At 44.3% G+C, this 22,162-nt stretch overlaps 1 protein-coding gene across 11 annotated transcripts in view; it reads right to left on the reverse strand.

Moving 5' to 3' along the window:
* Positions 1–1,240: 1,240 nt before the first annotated feature.
* Positions 1,241–22,162, reverse strand: part of FBXO10 (F-box protein 10) — an 83,500-nt gene continuing 62,578 nt past the window's right edge. For 4 of the 11 annotated variants that reach the window (XM_073806298.1, XM_073806295.1, XM_073806296.1 and 1 more), the window contains 3 exons: positions 21,519–21,829; positions 20,212–20,393; positions 15,333–18,036 (listed from right to left, as the gene is read on the reverse strand). In XM_073806298.1, the coding sequence (XP_073662399.1) occupies positions 17,862–18,036; positions 20,212–20,393; positions 21,519–21,829 (668 nt within the window). In that variant the 3' untranslated portion in view covers positions 15,333–17,861. Of the gene's footprint in view, positions 2,102–15,327; positions 18,037–20,211; positions 21,223–21,518; positions 21,830–22,162 lie in introns of those variants that run through there. The other 7 variants (XM_019948988.3, XM_073806302.1, XR_012332592.1 and 4 more) reach the window with 6 other exon arrangements.

The raw sequence follows: 22,162 nt of genomic DNA on the forward strand, positions 1-22,162 counted from the left end.
TAAATGGCAGATGGTTCGTGTGTGGGATGTGGGAGGGTGGGCCTGGGTTAGGCGGAGGCAAAAGATCTCACAGGCTGAACCTTGGACCACATCTGACGGATAAAGGTTAATAAAGAGAAATGTGAAGTGCTGTGGAAGGCCCAGTGGAGGAGTACGTGGTGAGGACAAAGCCCAGTGAGGGGGGAAGAGGAGGCTTCAGGTCACCAATGTGATGGGCTTGCCAAAACAGACTAATTTAGTTCCGGGCTGCTGAAACAGCAGAGCAAAATCACAGGAAATGATTAACCCACTTGCTCTGCCTGGCTCAAGCCACACAGAGGGTAGGAGTCAGCTCTGAAAGCCACGTTTTTGAGGGGAGTGAATCAGTCAGAGTCGAGTACAGAAAACAAATGGTCCTAGATATTCTTAAGGAGAAAGGAGTTTAATACATGGATATAAAGTACTATAAAATTGTTAAAGGGTTGCAGGAGCGGGAGTCAGGAGGTTGCTACTGGAACTGCTGAGTTCAAGAACACAGCTGGGGTGGCCAGCCAGGCATGAAGAAGCCACTTGAATTCAGCTGCTTCTTGAACTCATGAAGCTGGCAACTTGACACTGAAATTCTGGTTCAGCCACCCATGCTATCAGTACCCATGCTCTACCTCCTTGCTTGTTAGCACAAACAGCCAAAAGATTAAGAGGCTGACCTCCATCTTGCTTCCTTTTTCTCTGAGTTCATATTTAGGAACTTAATTTGCAACTAGAATCCTGCAGCAAGGGAGTCTTTGAAATAGGTTTCAGCTTCTAGTTACAGGAAGCCATACCAGAAGCAGATGGGAAGGGATGCTGACTGCCACCAACCTTATCTGCCGGGGGGAGATGGAGAAGTCAGTGTCCAGAGGGGTGCTGTGAGGAACGGGACTATGACATGGAGAGACTTAGGTATGTGGCTAATGCTCAGACTCAGCTCTTTTTTTTTTTTAAAGAGAAGGTGACTACTTAAAAAACATTTTTTTAAACATCTGTGTTTTTTATTAATTTTTTATTTTTATTATTATTATTTTTTTTGCGGCACGCGGGCCTCTCACTGTTGTGGCCTCTCCTGTTGCGGAGCACAGACTCCGGATGCGCAGGCCCAGTGGCCATGGCTCACGGGCCCAGCCGCTCTGCGGCATGTGGGATCCTCCCAGACTGGGGCACGAACCCACATCCCCTGCATCGGCAGGCGGACCCTCAACCACTGCGCCACCAGGGAAGCCCCTTTTATTATCTTTTAAATTTTATTTTTTGGCTGCGTTGGGTCTTCATTGCTGTGTGCGGGCTTTCTCTAGTTGCAGCGAGAGGGGCCTACTACTCGTTGCAGTGCATGGACTTCTCATTGCGATGGCTTCTCTTGTTGCGGAGCACAGGCTCTAGGTGTGCAGGCTTCAGTAGTTGCAGCACGCAGCCTCAGTAATTGTGGCATGCGGGCCCTAGAGCGTGCGGGCTTCAGTAGTTGCAGCATGTGGGCTCAGTAGTTGTGGCTCGCAGGCTCTAGAGCACAGGCTCAGTAGTTGTGGCACACAGGCTTAGCTGCTCCGTGGCATGTGGGATTTTCCTAGACCAGGGATTGAACCAGTGTCCCCTGCATTGGCAGGTGTATTCTTTTTTTTTTTTTATAATTTCTTTTTTTTTTTTTAATTTTTATTTATTAATTTATTTATCTATGGTGGTGTTGGGTCTTCGTTTCTGTGCGAGGGCTTTCTCTAGTTGCGGCGAGCGGGGGCCACTCTTCATCGCGGTGCGCGGGCCTCTCACTATCGTGGCCTCTCCCGTTGCGGAGCACAGGCTCCAGACGCGCAGGCTCAGTAACTGTGGCTCACGGGGCCAGCTGCTCTGCGGCATGTGGGATCTTCCCAGACCAGGGCTCGAACCCGTGGCTCCTACATTGGCAGGCGGATTCTCAACCACTGCGCCACCAGGGAAGCCCCGGCAGGTGTATTCTTAACCACTGTGCCACCAGGGAAGTCCACCAGACTCAGCTCTTCAAGGTTCTTCTGAGGCAGTGGGAGCAGCTCAGGTGTGTGGTGCTTGTGCTGGGGGCCAGGGACAGTGGAGGAAGGAAGACAGAATCCAGCTCTCTCTGAAAATGAGAAAGGAGGAAGTTTACACAGCAGCTGGGACATCCGTTAGGGAATACATGGTAAAAATGGGCCTTGGATGGCTCATTCGGGACAGGTGATCCTTATATTTCTTTGAGCACTGGGATGTGGTTATCAGAACCACTTCTATGGCAAGGCCAGGCTTAAAGTGCACATTTTCCATGCTCTTGTCTGGCTTGTCCCCATTTGTATCTGATCCTGGGTAGTGGGCACTTGTAGCATACTTGATCTCCGTCCAGCAGAGATGTGAGCAGGAAATCTAAGTGCCTCTTGTTTTTCTTTACCTAAGCTGTTGTGAAATCAGGTATGTGACTCTGCATCAGAAAAAAAATAATATCCTGATCTGTCTCTGGGAAAAGAATTCCTAGTGTGCTTATGGCTTAAAATGTGTTTTCATGCGTACTTTTTAGATTCTGGTGGTTTTGACACCTTGAGGCTTAATTTCCAGCAGTGATTAGATCACAGCATGTGACCTGGCCTCTGAAGAGCCTCTGTCCTAGTGGGGAAGCAGCTTTCTTTAGTCACTCACAAAGAGGAGTGATATTGATGGGGAAAAGCCTAGGATGATAAATATACAATTGGTCCTTGAACAACATGAATTTGAACTGCCCGGGTCCACTTATACATGGATATTTTTCAATAGTAAACACTACAGTACCATGCAAGTGGTTAGTTGAACCTGCAGATGTACGGATATGGAGGGCTGACATAAATTATCTGTGGATTTTTCAACTGCATGGTCAGTGCCCCTAACCCTTTGCATTGTTCAGGGGTCAGCAGTATACTTGTCCTGGGTGACAACAGGTATACTTCACTAATTGTAGGTGATGCACTCCCAGAGGTTGACTGAAACGCAAGTTTCTGTTCGTCAAGGGGTTTGGGGTCAGAAGGCTCAAAAGAGGGCCTTTTTCAACAAGTCTCGTGAGAGGGTGCCTAACACAGTGCCTGGCATATAAGCGCCGGTGTCTGTGGAATGAATCATAGTGCATGAGCTGCACCTTCTTTCCTTGGCAGAGCTATTAGGCAGTAAACACTTGTAGAATAATGGGATCGTACTAGGTTTTTCCTAGCTCTAAAACCCCATTTATTTACTGATCCATTCACAGAGGATTCCTTGATCCAACCAAGTTATTTGCCATAATGTTGCTTGATGACCTCTTTGAAGAAAAAGAGACTGTGGGCTAGATGCTTGTACCTTTAATAAGATTTGCAGTTCGTGGAATAACTTACGGGTGTTAACAGAATGAAGTCTGTTCCCTGGAGGGAAGTTTCTGTGGCCCTGACCTGCTGGACATTTAACAGTGATGAAGTCAAAGAAGGTGTATTTAACATACCTGCAGAGGACCCAACCTGGAAATAGCTAATTAGGTAAAAATTTTTAAAGTGCCTTCTTTTAAGTGCCTTCTTTATTTTGATATAATGTCACACTTAGAAAATATTTGCAAGAATAGTACAAAGAACTTCTGTATATCCTTTACCCAGATGCTCCAACTGTTCATGCGTTGTCCTATTTATTATTTGCTTTATATATTTATATATCTCTTTTTGAACCATTTGGGACAATTTGAGAAAAGCACCCTACCCTTTTTATCTTAAGTACTTCAGTATATATCCTAAGAATAAGGACTTTCTCTTCCATAAGCACATTACACTTATCAAAAGCAGGAACTAGAGCAATGATATAATACCAGTATCTGGCCCACAGCTCATATTCAGATTTTGCTGATCACATCTCTTTGGTCTTACTTAACCTAAAACACTTCCTCAGTCTTTGCCTTTCGTAACCTTGATATTTTGAAGAGTAAATCAGTTATTCTGTAGGGTGTCCCTCTATTTAAGTTTGTCTGGTGTTTCCTTGTGATTGGATTCAGGATATACGTTTTTGGCAGGGAATTCACAGGCATGGTGCTGTGTCCCAAGTGCATCACAGTAGATGGTTTATCTTGGTTTATCTTGTTCTCGCTGATAACTTACTCCTTGGTTAAGGTTATGTTCTCTCCACTGTGAAGTTACTACTTTTCTTTTTGTATTTACTAAGTAATTTGTGGAAAGATACTTTGAGCCTCTAAATGTCCTGTTCCTCATCAGACTACTACCCATAAGTTTTAGCCTGGATTGATCATTTTTGCTGAATCAGTTATCAGGATGGCTGCAAAATGGTGAGTGATTTTCTAACTAACTCCCATAATTTCTTATACAGTTATCATGGTATTCTATTATGTGGAGAAGCTTTCTTTTCCATTAAAAATTTTGTGTTCATTTAGTTATCAGTATGGACTCATAGATTGTTATCCTATGAACATTGTTATCATTTATTTTGATACTCAGATTGTACCACGTTTGGTCAATCTGAGTTCCTTCAAGCTAGCTCCTGTATCCCCATCATTTTAAGGGTGCTTCCTTAATTTCTGCCACAAGATATTCTAGCCGTCTTGTACTTCGCCTGCTCCAGCCCTGGAATCAGCCTTTTATCCAAGGAGCCTGGATAGGTGGCAAATGATGGGCCCAAACCAAGAGGTGAAATACCATCCTGACAATTAAGACAGGGCCTTCGGCTGCACTCAGGCAAGTACTGGTTTCTGAGCAGGGGTGACAGTTGTCTTGTGAGTCACTCAGATTGCACCAGAGGGCCATGCTAGGCTTGACTGCATTTTAAAAGGACGATAATCATGGAGAATGGGTTCCAGAGCCCCACGGCCATAACTGCACCCTGCAAAGTTCTGGACAGGAAGGGAGAAAGAACTAGTGGGATGAGGGTGTTCATATCAGGAGACTACTCAGGGTTGGAACAAGCCCAGCAGGCCCCATGTGAGTCCACCATGAGGAACCATTTGGAGAAGAGACTTTCTCTGTGCTGATGGAAGGAAGGAAAGGGAAGAAGGTGGGTCCAGGGCTGTTGCTGAGGATAGTGTAGGCTCATGTGCTTTTCCAAGACCCAGCTCTGGCTCTTGTCTGGTCTGGCCACAGCATGCCCACCATTCCCTATAGTCAGGGTCTCCTCTGGCTACAAGGGGCAGTGGCCTCAACAGGATTGGGAGGTCTGGATGATGAAGTTGTATTGGTCTTTTTTTTTTTTTTTTAAATTGAGGTATGGTTGATTTACAATGTTTCAGGTATAGAGCAGTGATTCAGTTACTATATATATATATATATATATGTATATATATATATGTATGTATATATATATATATTCTTTTTCAGATTCTTCTCTATTATAGGTTATTACAAGATACTGAATGTAGTTCCCTGTGCTATACAGTAGGTCCTTGTTGTTTATTTTATATATAGTAGTGTGTATCTGTTAATCCCAAATTCCTGACTTTTCTCCCCTCCCCCCATATTGGTCTTTGCTGTGCTTGTACACTTCTATCAGCAGGCATCAATATTTGGGCCTGACTGGCCAGCAGGGAAGGCCAGGGAGGCCACAGTGTAAGCTGCTTGGGTGGGGGGCAGCTGAGACCTGTGAGCTCTGCACAGGGGTTAAACTTTCACCTGTGGGAAGTCACCCTGCGGAGGGGACTTAGCTACTGCAGACTGAATCAAGCGACCCCAGGGAAGCACAGCACCATTAGAAAATCCTATCTTCTGATCCATAATTGCTGCACGTAAGAGCTGGGACATACCTCCTGAGGCACAGGATGAGACTCCTAAACTCTGCCTTCTTTGGGCTCTCCCAGAGCCACTGGAGTGGATCTGGAAAAATGACCAGATGGTGAGGAGACAGTCTCCAAACTGGCATGTGTGAACGGAGGGCAGGAGCAGGGTGGATCCCAGGGGGATAAGGATGCTGTCTGTAAATCTCTGGAGAGTTGCCACAGACAGAGGGAAAAGATGTCCTTTGGGGGCTCCAGAAGATAGAAATACTAGGAATGGGGTTGGGTTTGTTTCCTTATCCATCCATCTATATGTCCAACACTTAATGAGTTTGCTGGGTGTTAGGTATAGAGGATCAACAGTGCATGACCTCACAGGGCATGGGAGAGGGGGGAATCAGACACATCAACAGACTTTTTCAATGCAGAGGATTTCAGTGCCACCATGGGGATAACACAGGTGGGTAGGTGGGTAGGAGAGCATGGAGGAAGGGCACATAACTAAGATTTGAAGAGATTAAGGGAAGTGTTCCATGGAATGATGAAGTAGGATCCTGAAGTATGGGTAGGATTTAGGCAGGGAGACAGATTTTTGGCTCAATCAGATGGAGTAGGTTCTCCTGGGCGGGTCTGGCCTGTGTGGGAGAGCAAACCCTGCACAGTCAACCAATGCAGGCTACTCAGAGCAGTCTCCTTCCAGATGCTTCCCCAACCACGGAAGAGCAAGGGTAGGATAGGTGTTCTGTGTTCCTCCCACTTCTGCCTCCAAATGACTTGGCGGAAGATGGGCACTATATGTGTGTGTGTCCCAGCTGTTCCTATTACAGAAGCCCTAGATAACAGCCTTACTCATATGTCTTCTGTATACAAGCTCTTAACATTTGATAGGGAACGTTCAACTACTGGCCTTGACAGGCACCACCACTCAGAACTCAGTTCCTTCTGGGGAGAGCAATCGAGATGGCGGAGTAGTAAGATGTGAAGCTCACCACCTCCTTTCACAAATACATCAAAAATACATCTACATGTGGAAAGGTTCTCACAGAATATCCACTGAATGCTGGCAGAAGACCTCATACCTCTGAAACAGCAAGAAAATCTATAAGTGGGTAGGACAAAAAGGAAAAAAGTGAGAAAGGAATCAGGATGGGACCTGGGCCCCTGGGAGGGAGCTGTAAAAGAAGAAAGGTTCCTGCACCCTTGGAAGTTCTTTCGCTGGCAGAGAGATCAGCTGTTATAAGAGGGAGCTTCAGAACCTTGGAGTAGAGCACAGCAACCAGTCTGCAGCAGCTAGAACGGAGAGAGAGCTGCACAGACCGTCAGTGCCACTGCTTTGCACTTCCCAGCCTGAGATGCGTGTCTACTGGTACGGGCAGGGGCTGGATGAAGAAGCTCGGGCTTTGGCGATCAGACCTGGGGAGAGGACTGGGGTGGGCTGTGCAGAAACAGCCTGAAGCGGTCGGAGTCTGGTGCAACCCTACCTGAGGCTGTATGAGGAGGAAGCCTGGGCCGCCTTAGAGGCCAGGCACCATTGTGTGGGCAGTGTGCAAGGGGAGGGGCAGAACCTGCCATTACAGCCTTTTCCCCTGTGCAAGCTCTCAGCGGAACACTTCTTACACTCACTGCAGGAGCCGTCTCGAGCTGCTGACTCTGCCCTCCCGGGGAGCAGAGTTGCGAGCTGCCTCTGCTCCCATGGCATGCTCCAGGGCCATGCATGAGCTGCCACTGCCACTGAGAGTCCCACAACTGGGCACCAGCCGCCACATCTGCACACCCCGTTAAGGGGGTAATGGCCAGCAAGCGCTGAGGAAAGAGGCAATAGTCAGCCATACTAAGAACAGCCCTTGAACCAAAAGTGTTAAACCCACACAAGCTACACAGGGATGCCCCCACATATAAAGAGCCTCCTAAGACCACAGTAGATAATTGTTTCTCCTAAACTCACAGAATAAGAGAAATACAAGTAAAATGAAGAAGCAGAGGAGCCACTCCCAGTTAAAAGAAGACCAAGAGAATTCCCCTGAAAGAATAATGAAACAGACCTCTTTAGTCTAACAGACACCAATTTCAAAAAGACACTGATTTCAAAAAGATAATAAAAACATTGAAGGAATTAAGGCTATCGACAAAAATGCAGAGCACTGTAAAAAGGAACTGGAAACTATACAGAGGAACCAATAAAAATTAGAAAACTCATTTACTGAGACAAAAACTGAATTAAAGGCAATGAACAGAATAAATAATGCAGAACGAACATGCAACCTGGAAGACAGAATAATGGAAATCACCCAATCAGGACAGCAGACAGGAGGCCAAATGAATAAAAATGAAAGCAATATAAGAGACCTAATGGGATAATACAAAGCATGCCAATCTAGGCATAATAGGGAATCCAGGAGGGGGAAAAAGAGTAAAGGGGATTGGAAATGTATTTGAAGAAATTATGGCTGAAAACTTCCTAAACCTAAAGAAGGAAACATCCAGGTACAGGAAGCACAGAGGGTCCAAAACAAAGTAAACCCAAAGAGACCTACACCAAGACATTTTATAATAAAAACGGCAAAAATTAGACGATTCTAAAGGCAGCAGGAGAAAAAGAGTTAATTACAAGGGAAGCCCCATAAGGCCATCAGCATTTCTCTACGGAAACGTTTCAGGCCAGAAGGGAGTGGGAAGATATATTCAAAGTCCTGAAAGGGAAAAATCTGCAACCTAGAATACTTTACCCAGCAAGATTATCATTTAGAATAGGAGAGAGAAAGAATTTCTGAGACAAGCAAAAACGAAGAGAATACAGCAATACTAAAACCTATCCTAAAGAAAATATTGAAATCTTCTCTAAATAGAAAAGAAGAATATATAGGAAAGAGAAAATCACAATTGGAGAGAAAATCACCTATAAATAAGCCAGTACACAGATTTTTAAAAAATCAAATTTCTGTGAACGTGATGATAACCACAATGAACAGCAAAAGGATGAACATGAAGATGTAAAAGAGGACAGCAAAATCATAAAATGTGGTGGAGGAGAGTCAGAAAATGTAGATTTTTTTTTCATTTCCTAGAATGTGTTTGAGCCTCTATGACTACTAGTCTAAGGCAAGGAGATAGAAGATGGGGTTAACATACTTGAAAAACAGGGTAACCACAAATCAAAAACATATGACAGATTCACAAAAACCAAGGAGAACATAAGTATAATACAAAAGAAGAACATCAAACCACAAAAGGAAAAACAGAAAGGGACAAAGAGGAAATATAAAATCAACAGGAAACCAAGGTTAAAATGGCAATAAATATGTATCTATCAATAATTATTTATTAGTGGACTTCTCCAATCAGAAGACACAGAGTGGCAGATTGGATTAAAAAAACAAGAGCTTACAATATGCTACCTAGAGGAGACCCACTTTAGGGCAAAGGACACACACAGATTGAAAGTGAGATAGAAAAATATTTCATGCAAATGGAAATGAAAAGAAAGTGGGGGTTGCAATACTCATATCTGACAAAATATACTTTAAAACAAGCCATAAAGAAAGATAAAGGACACTATGTAATGATAAAAGGATCAATACAAGAAGAGGATTTTACAGTCGTCAACATATATGCACCTAATATAGAAGCACCCAAATACATAAAATACTAAGACATAAAGGCAGAAATTGACAATCATACAATAATAGTAGGAGACTTCAGCACCACACTTACACCAATGGACAGGTTTTCTAGACAGAAAATCAGTAAGGCAACAGAGATCCTAAATGATACAACAGTCAGAACTAATTGATATTTTCAGTACATTACACCCCCCAAAAATAGAATACACATTCTTTTCAAATGCACATGGAACATTCTCTAGGATTGACCACATATTAGGGCACAAAACTAGCCTCAACAAATTTAAGAGTATAGAAATTATCTCAAGCATCTTTGTGACCGTAAGAGCATGAAACTAGAAATCAACCACAGAAAAATCAGAAACAATTACATGGAGACTAAACAACATACTACTAAAAAAACCAATGGGTCAACGATGAAATCTAAGAGGAAATTTAAGAATACCTTGAGACAAATGACAATGAGAACATAACCATACAAAATCTATGGGATGCAGCAAAAGCAGTTCTTAGAGGGAAGTTCATAGCGATACAGGCCTTCCTCAAAAAAAAACAAGGAAAGTCTCAAACAACCTAACCTACCACTTAAAAAGAAATTAGAAATAAGAACAAACAAAACTGAAAGTCAGCAGAAGGAAGGAAATAATAAAGATCAGAGAGGAAATAGAGAATCTCAAAAATTATATTAAAAAATCAATAACCATGTGAAAACATCTGTCTAAATGTCTAAATATTTACAGAAATCCAAATTATCCATAAGGACAAAGAAGGACTTGCCTAAAGTGGAAAGACAAAAGTGGAGTCCCACAGGACAACAGTTATGACAGCACATTCTGCATATTTCATAAAAATAGAAAATATTTTGGCATGGAATGGGAAACACCTAAAAAAGAGTGCTTCCCAAAGGTTTCCTAAAGAGTGTATTAGGAAAACTCATTTCCTCCAAAGCATAATAAAAGAGCAATAGTAAGTCAAAAAAAAAAAAATCAATAAAGCCAAGAGCTGGTTTTTTGAAAGGGTAAACAAGATTGACAAACTCCTGTCCAGGCTCATCAAGAAGAAAAGAGAGAACCAGAATAAGAAATGAAAAAGGAAAGATAATAACCAATACTGCAGAAATACAGAAAGCCGTAAGGGAATACTATGAACAATTATATGCCAACAAATGCTACAACCTAGAAGAAATGGACAAGTTTCTAGAAACATACAGCCCACCAAAAATGAACCAAGAAGAAATAGATAATTTGAACAGACTGATCACTAGAGGTGAAATAGAATCTGTAATTTAAAAACTCCCTACAAACAAAAGTCCAGGACCAGATGGCTTCACAGGCGAATTCTACCAAACATGCAAAGAACTTATACTGATCCTTCTCAAACTCTTCCAAAAAAACTGAAGAGGAAGGAACACTCCCAAAGACATTTTATGAAGCCTGATACCAAAACCTGACAAAGACACCACCAAAAAAGAAAATTACAGGCCAATATCTTTGATGAATTGATGAATATAGACGCAAAAATTCTCAACAAAATATTAGCTAACAGAATCCAACAACACATTAAAAAGATCATGTACCATAACCACATGGGAGTCATCCCAAGTTCACAAGAATGGTTCAACATATGCAAATCAGTCAATGTGATACACCACATAAACAAAAGACAAAAACCCACAATCATCTCAATAGATGCAGAAAAAGCATTTGACAACATTCAATATCCATTCATGATAAAAACCCTCACCAAAGTGGGTATAGAGGGAATATATCTCAACATAATAAAACCTATTTATGACAGACCCACAGCCAGTATAATACTCAACAGTGAAAAGCTGAAAGCCTTCCCACTAAAATCTGGAACAAAACAAGGATGCCTACTCTCACCACTTCTCTTCAACATAATATTGGAAGTCCTAGCCACAGCAATCAGACAAGAAAAAGAAAAGGTATCCAGACTGGAAGAGAAGAGGTAAAACTGTCACTCTTCGCACATGACACAATTCTCTCTCTATACAAAGAACCGTAAAGACTCCACACAAAAACTATTAGAATAAATGAATTCAGCAAGGTAGCAGGATACAAGATTAACATACAGAAATCGGTTGCATTTCTTTACGCTAACTATGAAATATCAGAAAGGGAATATAAAAAACTATACCTTCCAAAATCTCACCCCCCAAAATAAAATACTTATAGGAATAAACCTGACTAAGGAGGTGAAAGACTTATATGCTGAGGACTATAAAACAATAAAGTAAACTGAAGATGATTCAAAGAAATGGAAGGATATCCAATGCTCTTGGAGGAATGAATATTTTTAAAATGGCCATACTACCCAAAGCAATCTACAGATTTAATGTGATCCCTATCATATTACCCATGACATTTTTCACAGAACTAGAACAAATAATCCTAAAACTTATATGGAATCATAAAAGACCCAGAATTGCCAAAGCAATGATGATGAAAAAGAACAAAGCAGGAGGCATAACCCTCCCAGAGTTCAGACAATACTACAAAGCTACAGTAATCCAAACAGCATAGTATTGGCACAGGAACAGCCATATGGATCAATGGAACAGAGTAAAGACCCCAGAGATTAACTCACACCGCTATGGTCAATTAATCTTAGATAAAGAAAGAAAGAATATACAGTGGGAAAAAGTCTTTTCAGCAGTGTTGGGAAAGTTGGACAGCTGCGTGTAAATCAGTGAAGTTAGAACACACTCACCATACACAAAAATAAACTACAAATGGCTTAAACACTTAGACATAAGACTTGACCCCATAAAATTCCTAGAAGAGAATATAGGCAAAACATTCTCTGACATAAATCGTACCACTGTTTTCTTAGGTCAGTCTCCCAAGGCAACAGAAATAAAAACAAAAATAGACAAATGGGACCTAATCAAACTTACAGGCTTTTGCACAGGAAGCCATAAACAAAACGAAAAGACAGCCTACAGAATGGGAGAGAATATTTGCAAATGATGCAACTGGCAAGGGCTTAATTTCCAAAATACAAACAGCTCATACAACTCAACAACAGAAAAACAACCCAATCGAAAAACGTGCAGAAGACCTAAAGAAACATTTCTCCAAAGAAGAAATACAAATGGCCAATAGGCATGTGAAAAGATGCTCAACATCGCTAATTACTAGAGAAATGCATATCAAAACTGCAACAAGGTACCAACTCACACTGGTCAGAATGGCCATCATTAAAAACTCTAGAAACAAATGCTGGAGAGGATGTGGAGAAAAGGGAACCCTACTACACTATTGGTGGAAATGTAAGTTGGTACAGCCACTATGGAAAACAGTATTCCATTCCTCAGAAAACTAAAAACAGAATTACCACATGATCCAACAGTCCCACTCCTGGGCGTATATCCAGACAAAACTCTAATCCAAAAAGATACATGCAGCCCTATGTTCATAGCAGCACTATTCACAACAGCCAAGACATGGAAACAATCTAAATGTCCAGTGACAGATGAATGGATAAAGAAGATGCGGTACATATATAGAATGGAATACTACTCAGTCATAAGAGAATGAAATAATGGCCATTTGCAGCAACGTGGATGGACCTAGAGATTACCATACTCAGTGAAGTCAGAGAAAGACAAATACCACATGATATCACTTATAATGCAGAATCTAAAATATGACAAAATGAACCTATCTACAAAACAGAAACAGACTCATGGACATAGAGAACAGACTTGGGGTTGCCAAGGGGGAGGGGGTTGGGGGAGGGACAGTGGGAGGCTGGGGTTAGCAGGTGTAAGCTATTATATGTGGAATGGATAAACAACAACGTCCTACCATACAGCACAGAGAACTATATGCAGTATCCTATGATAAACCATAATGGAAAAGAATATAAAAAAGAATGTAGGGCTTCCCTGGTGGCACAGTGGTTGAGAGTCCGCCTACCGATGCAGGGGACACGGGTTCGTGCCCCGGTCTGGGAAGATCCCACATGCCGTGGAGCAGCTGGGCCCATGAGCCATGGCCGCTGAGCCTGTGCGTCCGGAGCCTGTGCTCCACAATGGGAGAGGCCACAACAGTAAGAGGCCCGCGTACTGCAAAAAAAAAAAAAAAAAAAAGGTGTGTGTGTATATATATATATATATATATATATATATATATGTGTATGTATGTATAACTGAATCACTTTGCTGTACAGCAGAAATTAACACAACATTGTAATTCAACTATACTTCAGTTAAAAAAACAAAGAACTCAATTCCTTCTGTAAAAAAGGGGCAATAGCCTCACCAGCTCAGTGCTTAATATACTACTGATGGGATATAAGATGATTTTAGTGGCATGGGGGTGTATCAGGATATATGAGGTTATGCTGACTTGGCTAAACTGCAGTAACAAATTTCCCCCAAATGTTTGGTTTCAACAAAGGTTTAGTTGCTTGTGATACTGTGAATATTTTCATTTTAACAGTTTAGTGTGTATTAGAACCACTAGCTTTTCATTTATAGTAGTGAAGTCTTTTTAGTTAAGTTCCTGGATAGGGTCCTGGAATGGAAAAAGGACACTAGGTAGTAACTAAGGAAATATGAATAAACTGTGGACTTTAGTTAATAATAATGTGTCTACTGGCCCATTAATTTTGACAAATGTACCATACTAATGCAAGGTGTTAGTAACAGGGAAGGTTGGCAGGAAGGGTAGTACGGGAACTCTCTACCACCTATCTCCTCACTTTTTCTATAAATCTAAAACTTATAGACAGTCTTCAATAAGGGGTGCTGGGAAAACTGGACAGCTGCATGTAAAAGAATGAAATTAGAACCTTTTTGTGTGTATGGTTTTAGAAAAACTGTAATGGATTAAAGACCTAAACGTTAAGACCTGAAACCATGAAACTCCTAGAAGAAAACACAGGCAGAACACACTTTGACATAAATCGTGCAATATTTTTTGGAGCTGTCTCCTAAGGCAAAGGAAACAAAAGCAAAAATAAACAAATGGGACCCAATTAAACTTAAAAGCTTTTGCACAGCAAAGGAAACCATAGACAAAACAACAAGACAACTTACTGAATGGGAGAAAGTACTTGCAAGTGATATGACCAATAAGGGGTTAATATCCAAAATGTATAAAAAGCTCATACAACTCAACATCAAAAAAATAAACAATCTGATTAAAAAATGGTCAGAAAACCTAAATAGACATTTTTCCAATGTCTATTTGGAAATGTCTGATACAGAAGATACAGATAGTTAACAGGCACATGAACAGATGGCTCAACATCGCTAGTCATCAGAGAAATGCAAATCAAAACCACAATGAAATATCACCTCACACCTGTCAGAATGGCTATCATCACCACAAATAACAAATGTTGGTGAGAACATGGAGAAAAGGGAACCCTTGTGCACTGTTGGTGGGAATGTATACTGGGGAAGCCACTATGGAAGACAGTATGGTGTTTACTCAAAAGACTAAAAATAGAACTACCATATGATCCAGCAATTCTACTCCTGGGTATATATCTGAAGAAAATGAAAACACTAATTTGAAAGATACATGCACCCCAATGTTCGCAGCAGCATTATTCATCATAGCCAAGATGTGGAAACAACCTAAGTATCCATCAACAGATGAATGGATAAAGAAGATGTGGTCTATATATATACACACAATGGAATACTACTCAGCCATAAAAGATAATGAAATTTTGCCATTTGCAACAAGGATGCACTTGGATTCTGATTCACTTTGTTATAAAGCAGAAACTAACACACCATTGTAAAGCAATTATACTCCAATAAAGATGTTAAAAAAAAAAAAAGACGTACTTGGAGGGTATCGTGCTTAGTGAAGTAAGTCAGAGAAAGGCAAATGCTGTATATCACATGTGGAATCTAAAAAATAAACTAGTGAATATAACAAAGAACAACATGCTCTCATATATAGAGAACAAATTAGTGGTTACCAGTGGGAGGGGGGAGGGGGGGAGGGGCAAGGCTAGGGTAGGGGATTAAGAGGTATAAGCTACTATGTATAAAATAAATAAGCTACAAGGATATATTGTACAGCACAGGGAATATAGCCAATATTTTATAAATGGAGTATAACCTTTAAAAATTGTGTATCACTGTGTTGTACACCTAAAACATACATTATACATCAACTATACCTGTTAATAAAAAGACTTAAGAGAAAAAATTCTAAAAAATAAAGTCTTTTTAATTAAAAGAGGATTTAAAGAAAAATATTAAGTACTAGCTTTCTCCTCAGCTGACATGTGGATATGGCAAACACTGTAAGATGCTAAGTGACTGAAGCTGGGAAAAATGTGGTCATGGATCTCATGTCATCCACACCAGGGACCTCACTGCTACTCTTCACAAAGCCCAAGGGGCAGGCAGGACTGCAACTACAGTCCCTGACTGACACATGAGGACACAGACCTTGGAACTTGGAATCAGGTGGGAACAAGCTGGATGGACAAGATGGCCCTGGTCTCATGTCTCGTTCAGTGGAAGCAGTGGTGCCTCGCGGGGGCAGAGTGGTGAGAGGCCTACATCCAGCACTCAGGAACCCTAGCACATACGCAGACCAAGGAAAGTACCCCGAAAAGTGCCTTCTTTAAAATAGAGAACTTTATTTTGGTTGCTGAGATTTTCATAAGCACTTGGTTCACAGAAAAGTCATTCGTTACAAAATAATAAAAGGCAGCATTTTGTACAGCGACTCACATTGGGGCCATAGGTAAGTGCAAAGGACAGCGCTGGGGATGGGAGGGGCCCACGCTCTTGTGCCCGAAGTCCTCAGGGGGTAGCCAGTGCTCCTGGCTCCCTCTAGCCCAACCTACTCCACCCGGGAGAGCAGCACCGGGGGCCTGGCAGAACCAGCCTGGGAAGCCATCTGTGAGGTGAACGACAGTGACCCTACCGGGCTGGTGAGGCCCCACATGAAGGGCCGGGTGGGTGGGGGACTGTTCAGGCTGAACCAGGCCTGCGTCGGGCCCCTTTCCTAGAGCAGTGGGTCTGAGCCTGTCTGGCTCTGGAACCTTAACACATTCACAGTTGGGTTCAGCACAGCCCTTTGGGAGCCAGCCTTCCTCTCCTCACTCAGGCTGCTAACCCTACCCCTGGGCTGGGGACTGGGGACACAGGTGGTGACCCTAATGGAGCTAGCTTACAGGCAGGTCAGTGGGACAGGGATGGGCCCGGGTAACTCCTAAGCAAGGCAGAATATACCCTGTGGGGGCAGAGAAAGGGCAGAGGAGGCTCAGAGAGGGCAGAGCACTGCCATCCGGGTGGCAGTGTCGAGCCTGGAAGAATGGGTGGGACCTAGGCATGTGTAGCTGGCGAGGAGGGTGCACCCAGAAGAGGGGAAAGCGTGAGCCAAGGCACAGAGTGGGAAACCTTGGTAGGGTCAGTAAAGGCAGGTGGTCATCCATGAGAATGTGGACACAGACGAGGGCCCTAGGCACCTCGGTCTCCGCCAGTCTTGCGCCCAAGAGGGGCAGCTGGTTTGGGTGTGCTTGTGGGATTCGAATCCTCTCTGTGCAGCAAGCGCTGAACCGATGTCCTGAATCTGGGAGCAACCTGAAGGTAGAGCAGTCAGGTGCACCTCTGCACCACCCAGCCCAGCACGCGCCTGCACACCTAAGCCACTTGAAGGAAGCCTTCTCCACACGCCCCTTCCTGTTTTCAGCATGTCCCTGTCATTCCTGGGGCAGCCTTTCAAGAGGGGCTCCTTATCCCAAGCCCCTTCCTCCCTCACAGGTCCATGTCCAAGAGAACTGTGTCCTTAAGGAAACCAAACCCAACTCCGCCAGCCTCCCCAGGCAGCAGGGTGGGTGTGGCAGTGTCCCCGAAGGGTCAAAAGTGAGGTCTAGGAAAGGGGAAAATCTGGGGCTCTTTCCATCTCTCTAGAATCACTTCTCTCCCTTAGAAGTAAATCCGTTCTTCCCTGAGAAGATTCTGGGTTTGGCGTATATAAAACGCAGTTCCCTGTAACTCAAACAGAAAACCCTGACCAAGGTTTTCGTTATCGATTTCCCCAACTTTTCATAATCTCTATAAGACCTCAAGGGACTAGAAACCCACCAACTTCGGTTCCCCTTTTCTCCTTGAAAAATAATTCCAGGGAATTCCCTGGCGGTCCAGCAGTTAGGACACTGCACTTTCACTGCTGAGGGCCTGGGTTCAATCCCTGGTCGGGGAACTAAGATCCCATAAGCCACATGGCGCGGCCAAAAAATCCAACCAATCAACAAACAAAAAATCCAAGTTCTTTCCTGCTGAGGGTTATGGAGCCAAAGGGTTTTGAAGGTACCTTGTTCTTAGTCCCCAGAAGACTTGGGAGCTTGTTTTTCAGGGCGGTGATAAGGAGACCAGGAGCCTTCACAAGCACTAATTCTTCCATCCCAAAGGCCACAACCTCTCAGCTTGGCTGGGCAGGGCCAGAGCCTGAGAGCAGTGTATGTGCTTCCTTCTCGGAGTCTGAGGACAGCCCCCAGCTGCCCCACTCCGTGGCTCTCCATTCTTACAGGATGGTGCAGAAGATGCTGCGTTTGCTGTGGTAACCACCTTCCACGTGGGCTGTGATCCTGGTTGCCATGGCTGTTACCTTCTGCCCACTGTGGGCAGCAGAGGGGCCTCGGAGAGAGTTTTCAAGGTGAGGCCGTGCTGGTGGGTTCGCCAGGCACCACGTATCAGACCTGGAGGTGCAAAATGAGAGTGAACCCTTTGGGAGTCTACAGCATCTGCTGAATGCCCTGCACAAACTTACCTTTGGCTTTGTTTAAATCTGGGTATAGGTTGCATCTCCCTAGTTACGTGATAGCAAAAGGAGGTGGAACATGGGCACAACTAATTCTAGTTCTAGCTCTACCTTCAGATTTACATGTAACCTTGGATAGGTTCCCTCTTGTCCTCTATTTCCCCATCTTTAAACAAGGATCTAGATAAGACCAGTGGCTTGCTTGTTTTTCTTTCATTCCCCCAGCCCCATTTTTTTCCCCACCTGTATGACTGTAAATGTCATGCAAGCTTTATTCACAGTCACCAAAAAATTAGAAACTTCAGCTGATGAACAGATAAACCGTGTGGTACGTCCATACAATAGAACACCACTCAGCGACAAAAAGAATGAATGACAGATGCCACAGGTGAATCTGGGATACACTGGGCTAAGTGTTAAGAAGCCAGACTCAAAAGACTGCACACTGTGTTGTTTCTTTTACATGACATTCTGGAAAGTGCAGATCTATAGGGGACAGAAGTTGGTGGATTTCCAGTCCCTCGAGCTCTTGTGGAGATTACGAAGGGTTGGGGAAAATCAAATTGTAGTGATGTTTTGATTAGGGCTTTCTGTCCTAAGTTACAAGGAACCTGTCCTGAGTTACAAGGGATCGCCTCTTACACACATTAAATCCTAAATTGCTTAAGCCAGCAACATTGGCTTTTACGTATTTTTATGATAATAATGTTACGAGTGGGACTGTAATTAAAGGTATGGGTAGAGTCAGAGGCTGGCTACTGTGGGGTCAGTAAAAGCCTGGGGCTATGTTCAAAGATCTGCAAGCATTTGCATTTGGCAGCAGAGTGAGCTCCTGAGAAGAAGTGATGAAAAGAGAGGAAATTAGGAGCGGACAGTGCACAGGAGACAATGCCAGGCCTACAGGTCTGGGCTGTACCCTGTACCCTGGGGTCTCCAAAGCTGGAGGAGGAAGTGGACCCCAGGGAGTCTACAATATGATCTGCTGGGATTTGGGAAGACAATATTAGAATTTCTACTATATCATACTTTATAAGTTATGACTGTATAAATATACATACTGAGGGGGTTTCCTCAAAAAATATTTGTTACTGAGAAAGTATATAATAAAAAAACAGAGTAGAGATCATTACTATAGAAAAAGAGGCTCCATCCAGGGTTTCTGACCATGCATGTGACGTGGCCAGAGCTGATTTAGAAAGATTACTCTGGCAAGATGCAAAGGACAGCCTGCAGGTCGGGGGTAGCCCAAGCGCAGGGGGACCAGGCAGGAAGCTGCTGCAACAAGACAGAAGGATTAACAGTGCAGGACTGATACCAACAACAATGGTATCAATAATAATTACTAATTATTATTTTTGCAACCAGTATGGCAAAGTATCAACCAACCAGAACGGAGTCCATCCATAAACAACTGAAACAGCGGTAATGGGAACAGGGGCCATGGGTCAGGATGAGGGGTGCTGACCCGAACAAGGATGGCAGCAGTTGGGAAGAGGAGGTGCCAGGTACAAGAACATTTTAGAAACAGAATCAAGAGAACCTGGTAGCTGACTGAACTTCAGTGTCAGGGAGAAGGAGAGGCAGAGGTTTTGCTGCTGGAACAGAATGGATGGTGGTGTCATCAAAATGAGGAACAGGGAAGGACAAGGGTTTGGGGAAGGTGAGTGTGAAGCAACTGTACACTGAGGCAGAAATACCAGAAACAAGGGGCAACAGCAGCCACAGCAATGAACACTTGTGTGATACCTCAGATATGCTGCTAGGTCACATGATCCTATTTAAACTGGTGCTACAAAGCAGACATTATTAACTGGATTTTACTAAGGCTCAGAGATGTTGAGTAACTTACCCAAGGTCACACAGCCAGTAACTGGCAGAGGTGAGATTTGAAACCACATACCCCTGAGTGTTTTAAAGCTTATTCCCTCCTAGGGAGTCAGGCTCAGGTCCTCAGCCCAGGCCTGACACAAAACCCAAGCACAGGCCTTTACCTGACCACAGCCGAAAGCTAGCAGGACTAGGGAGCAAGGGCAGCTGCAGTCTCTGAGCCTGGCTTCCCCAGTGACCTCACTGTGGTTCTAGAAGATTGGTTTAGGCAACCCCATGCACTTACTTTTTCTTGAAGACCAAGAACTTGTTGTTCTGCATGATGCATTCTTGGTTGTTTGAGATCTGCTGAAAGATGGTCTTGTTGGTCTTGCCCTGGAAGACGGTGTTCTCCTGCAGCAGAGCCTTGGCACGGCCCTGCACGGCAATGCCGTAGGCCCGGAATGAATGGATCCGGTTCTTTATTACCTGGGAGAGGCAGCCAGAGCTTGTCACACCTCAGGGACTCCTAGACTGGTAGGGGAGCCAGGTAAGTGAATCACCAGTTATAAAACTGAGGGGTAAGAGCATGCTAGGTAGGTCAGCATTGAGCCATGCGAGCTCAGGGAAAGGTTATCGAGACCAGCCCAGAGAGAACCAGGAAAGGCTTTCTGGAGGAGGTGATGGGTAAGCGGTAGGAGTTTATCAGGTACAGAGCAGAGGAGAGTTGTTCCAGGAAGAAGGAACAATGTGCAAAGACCCAGCAGATGGGGTGTGAGCCACTGGCGACCCAACTGAGGTAACAGCGAGCCCTCCTCCCCTCCTCTGCTCCCACAGTGCTCGGATGCAAAGCCAAGGGATTCCTTACTCCTTGCTGAAGTCACTGACTCATGAAGTCACAAAGCCGAAGAGAGGCTTTGCGACTGTAACTTCACAAGGGCAGGGATTGGGTTTGTCTGGCTCAACACTGAAACCCTAGCACCCAGCTCAGTGCTTTGCGTAAAAACGGAGCTCGGGGCTCAAGGTACTGTGGGGAAGAAACACAGGCGAAGGAACAGACACAGAGCACTGTGGGAAGTGCCCTGTGAAGGGTGGGCATAAGCACCTTAGAAGTACAAAAAAAGGGCACCTCAAACAGCCTCGGGGGTCAGAAAGGGCTTCCAGAAGAAAGGGAGAGCCAAGATGTAGGACTTGGTAGGTAGGAAAAGGGGAAAGAAGGCTACTCCGGGTATACAGGGAACAGTGGGTGCCAAGGCCCCGAGGCAAGACTTCTCTCCATTAAGCACATACTGCATACCGGGTCCTGTGCGAGATTATTCTGTTAGGAGAAGAGAGCTAAAATAGCCCTGATCTTGAACTGAAGACCACAAAGATACCTCGGGTGGCACCCCTGCCCCAGCTTCCTGCCAGTACCCCCTGTTCATCCTTCAGGGCCCAGTTCCCGCGTCCCCTCTTGCGTGAAGTCTCCCTGCATCTCCCAGGCTGGGTTTTGGCAGCACCCTTGCAGAGTGCTGAGGGTTTAAGGTTCTGCTTCTCAGCAGAGAGGGCACGAGGGCTCTCCTAGGGCCATGCCCTGCATAGGCACACACATCTCACACACACACACATACATACCTTCGTGTCGGACGTGGGCAGCAGCTGCAGCCCGCTACCCCGGTTGCCAATGATGTCGTTTTCAATGACAGTGCTGTCACCCTTGGTGATGATGCCATGGCCTCTGTTGTCATAGATACCATTGCCTCGGAACTCCACTTTGCACTGGGCCTCCACCTTGACCCCACTCTGGTGATTGCAGGAGATGCTGTTGTTGGCCACACGGGTGAGCTGGCTGCTCTGGGCCACAGTGATGCCTCTGTCCCCATTAGCATGGATCACGTTGGTGATGACATGCAGCAACTCACTACTCTGGACATAGAGTCCTGAAGCTGTGGGTAGAGGGGTTGGGAGCAGAGAAAACACAGGGTGGTCCCAGGGTCACTGCTGACAATACCACTAGGAAAAGCCTTCCCAGAACTGTGCACCCAGGAGAGGGGGAGGGGGAGGAGAGCAACATGTAGCAACATGTAGAACCAGCCTTTGGCGGTTGCATCTTCCAAGCCGGATGACAGAGCAGGAGGAAACCCAGGACCAGCAAGGAAACTGTTCCATCTGCACCAAGTCCTCATTGAAGTGGCCAGGGAAACATGATGTGACGAGATTCCTTAGGCTCAGCTGGTTATCTGGCCCAGGCTCTCGTCCTGTGCTGGCATGCCTCCTCC

The sequence above is a fragment of the Tursiops truncatus genome, chromosome 6, assembly GCF_011762595.2.
Source record: "Tursiops truncatus isolate mTurTru1 chromosome 6, mTurTru1.mat.Y, whole genome shotgun sequence".
Lineage (NCBI taxonomy): Eukaryota > Metazoa > Chordata > Mammalia > Artiodactyla > Delphinidae > Tursiops > Tursiops truncatus.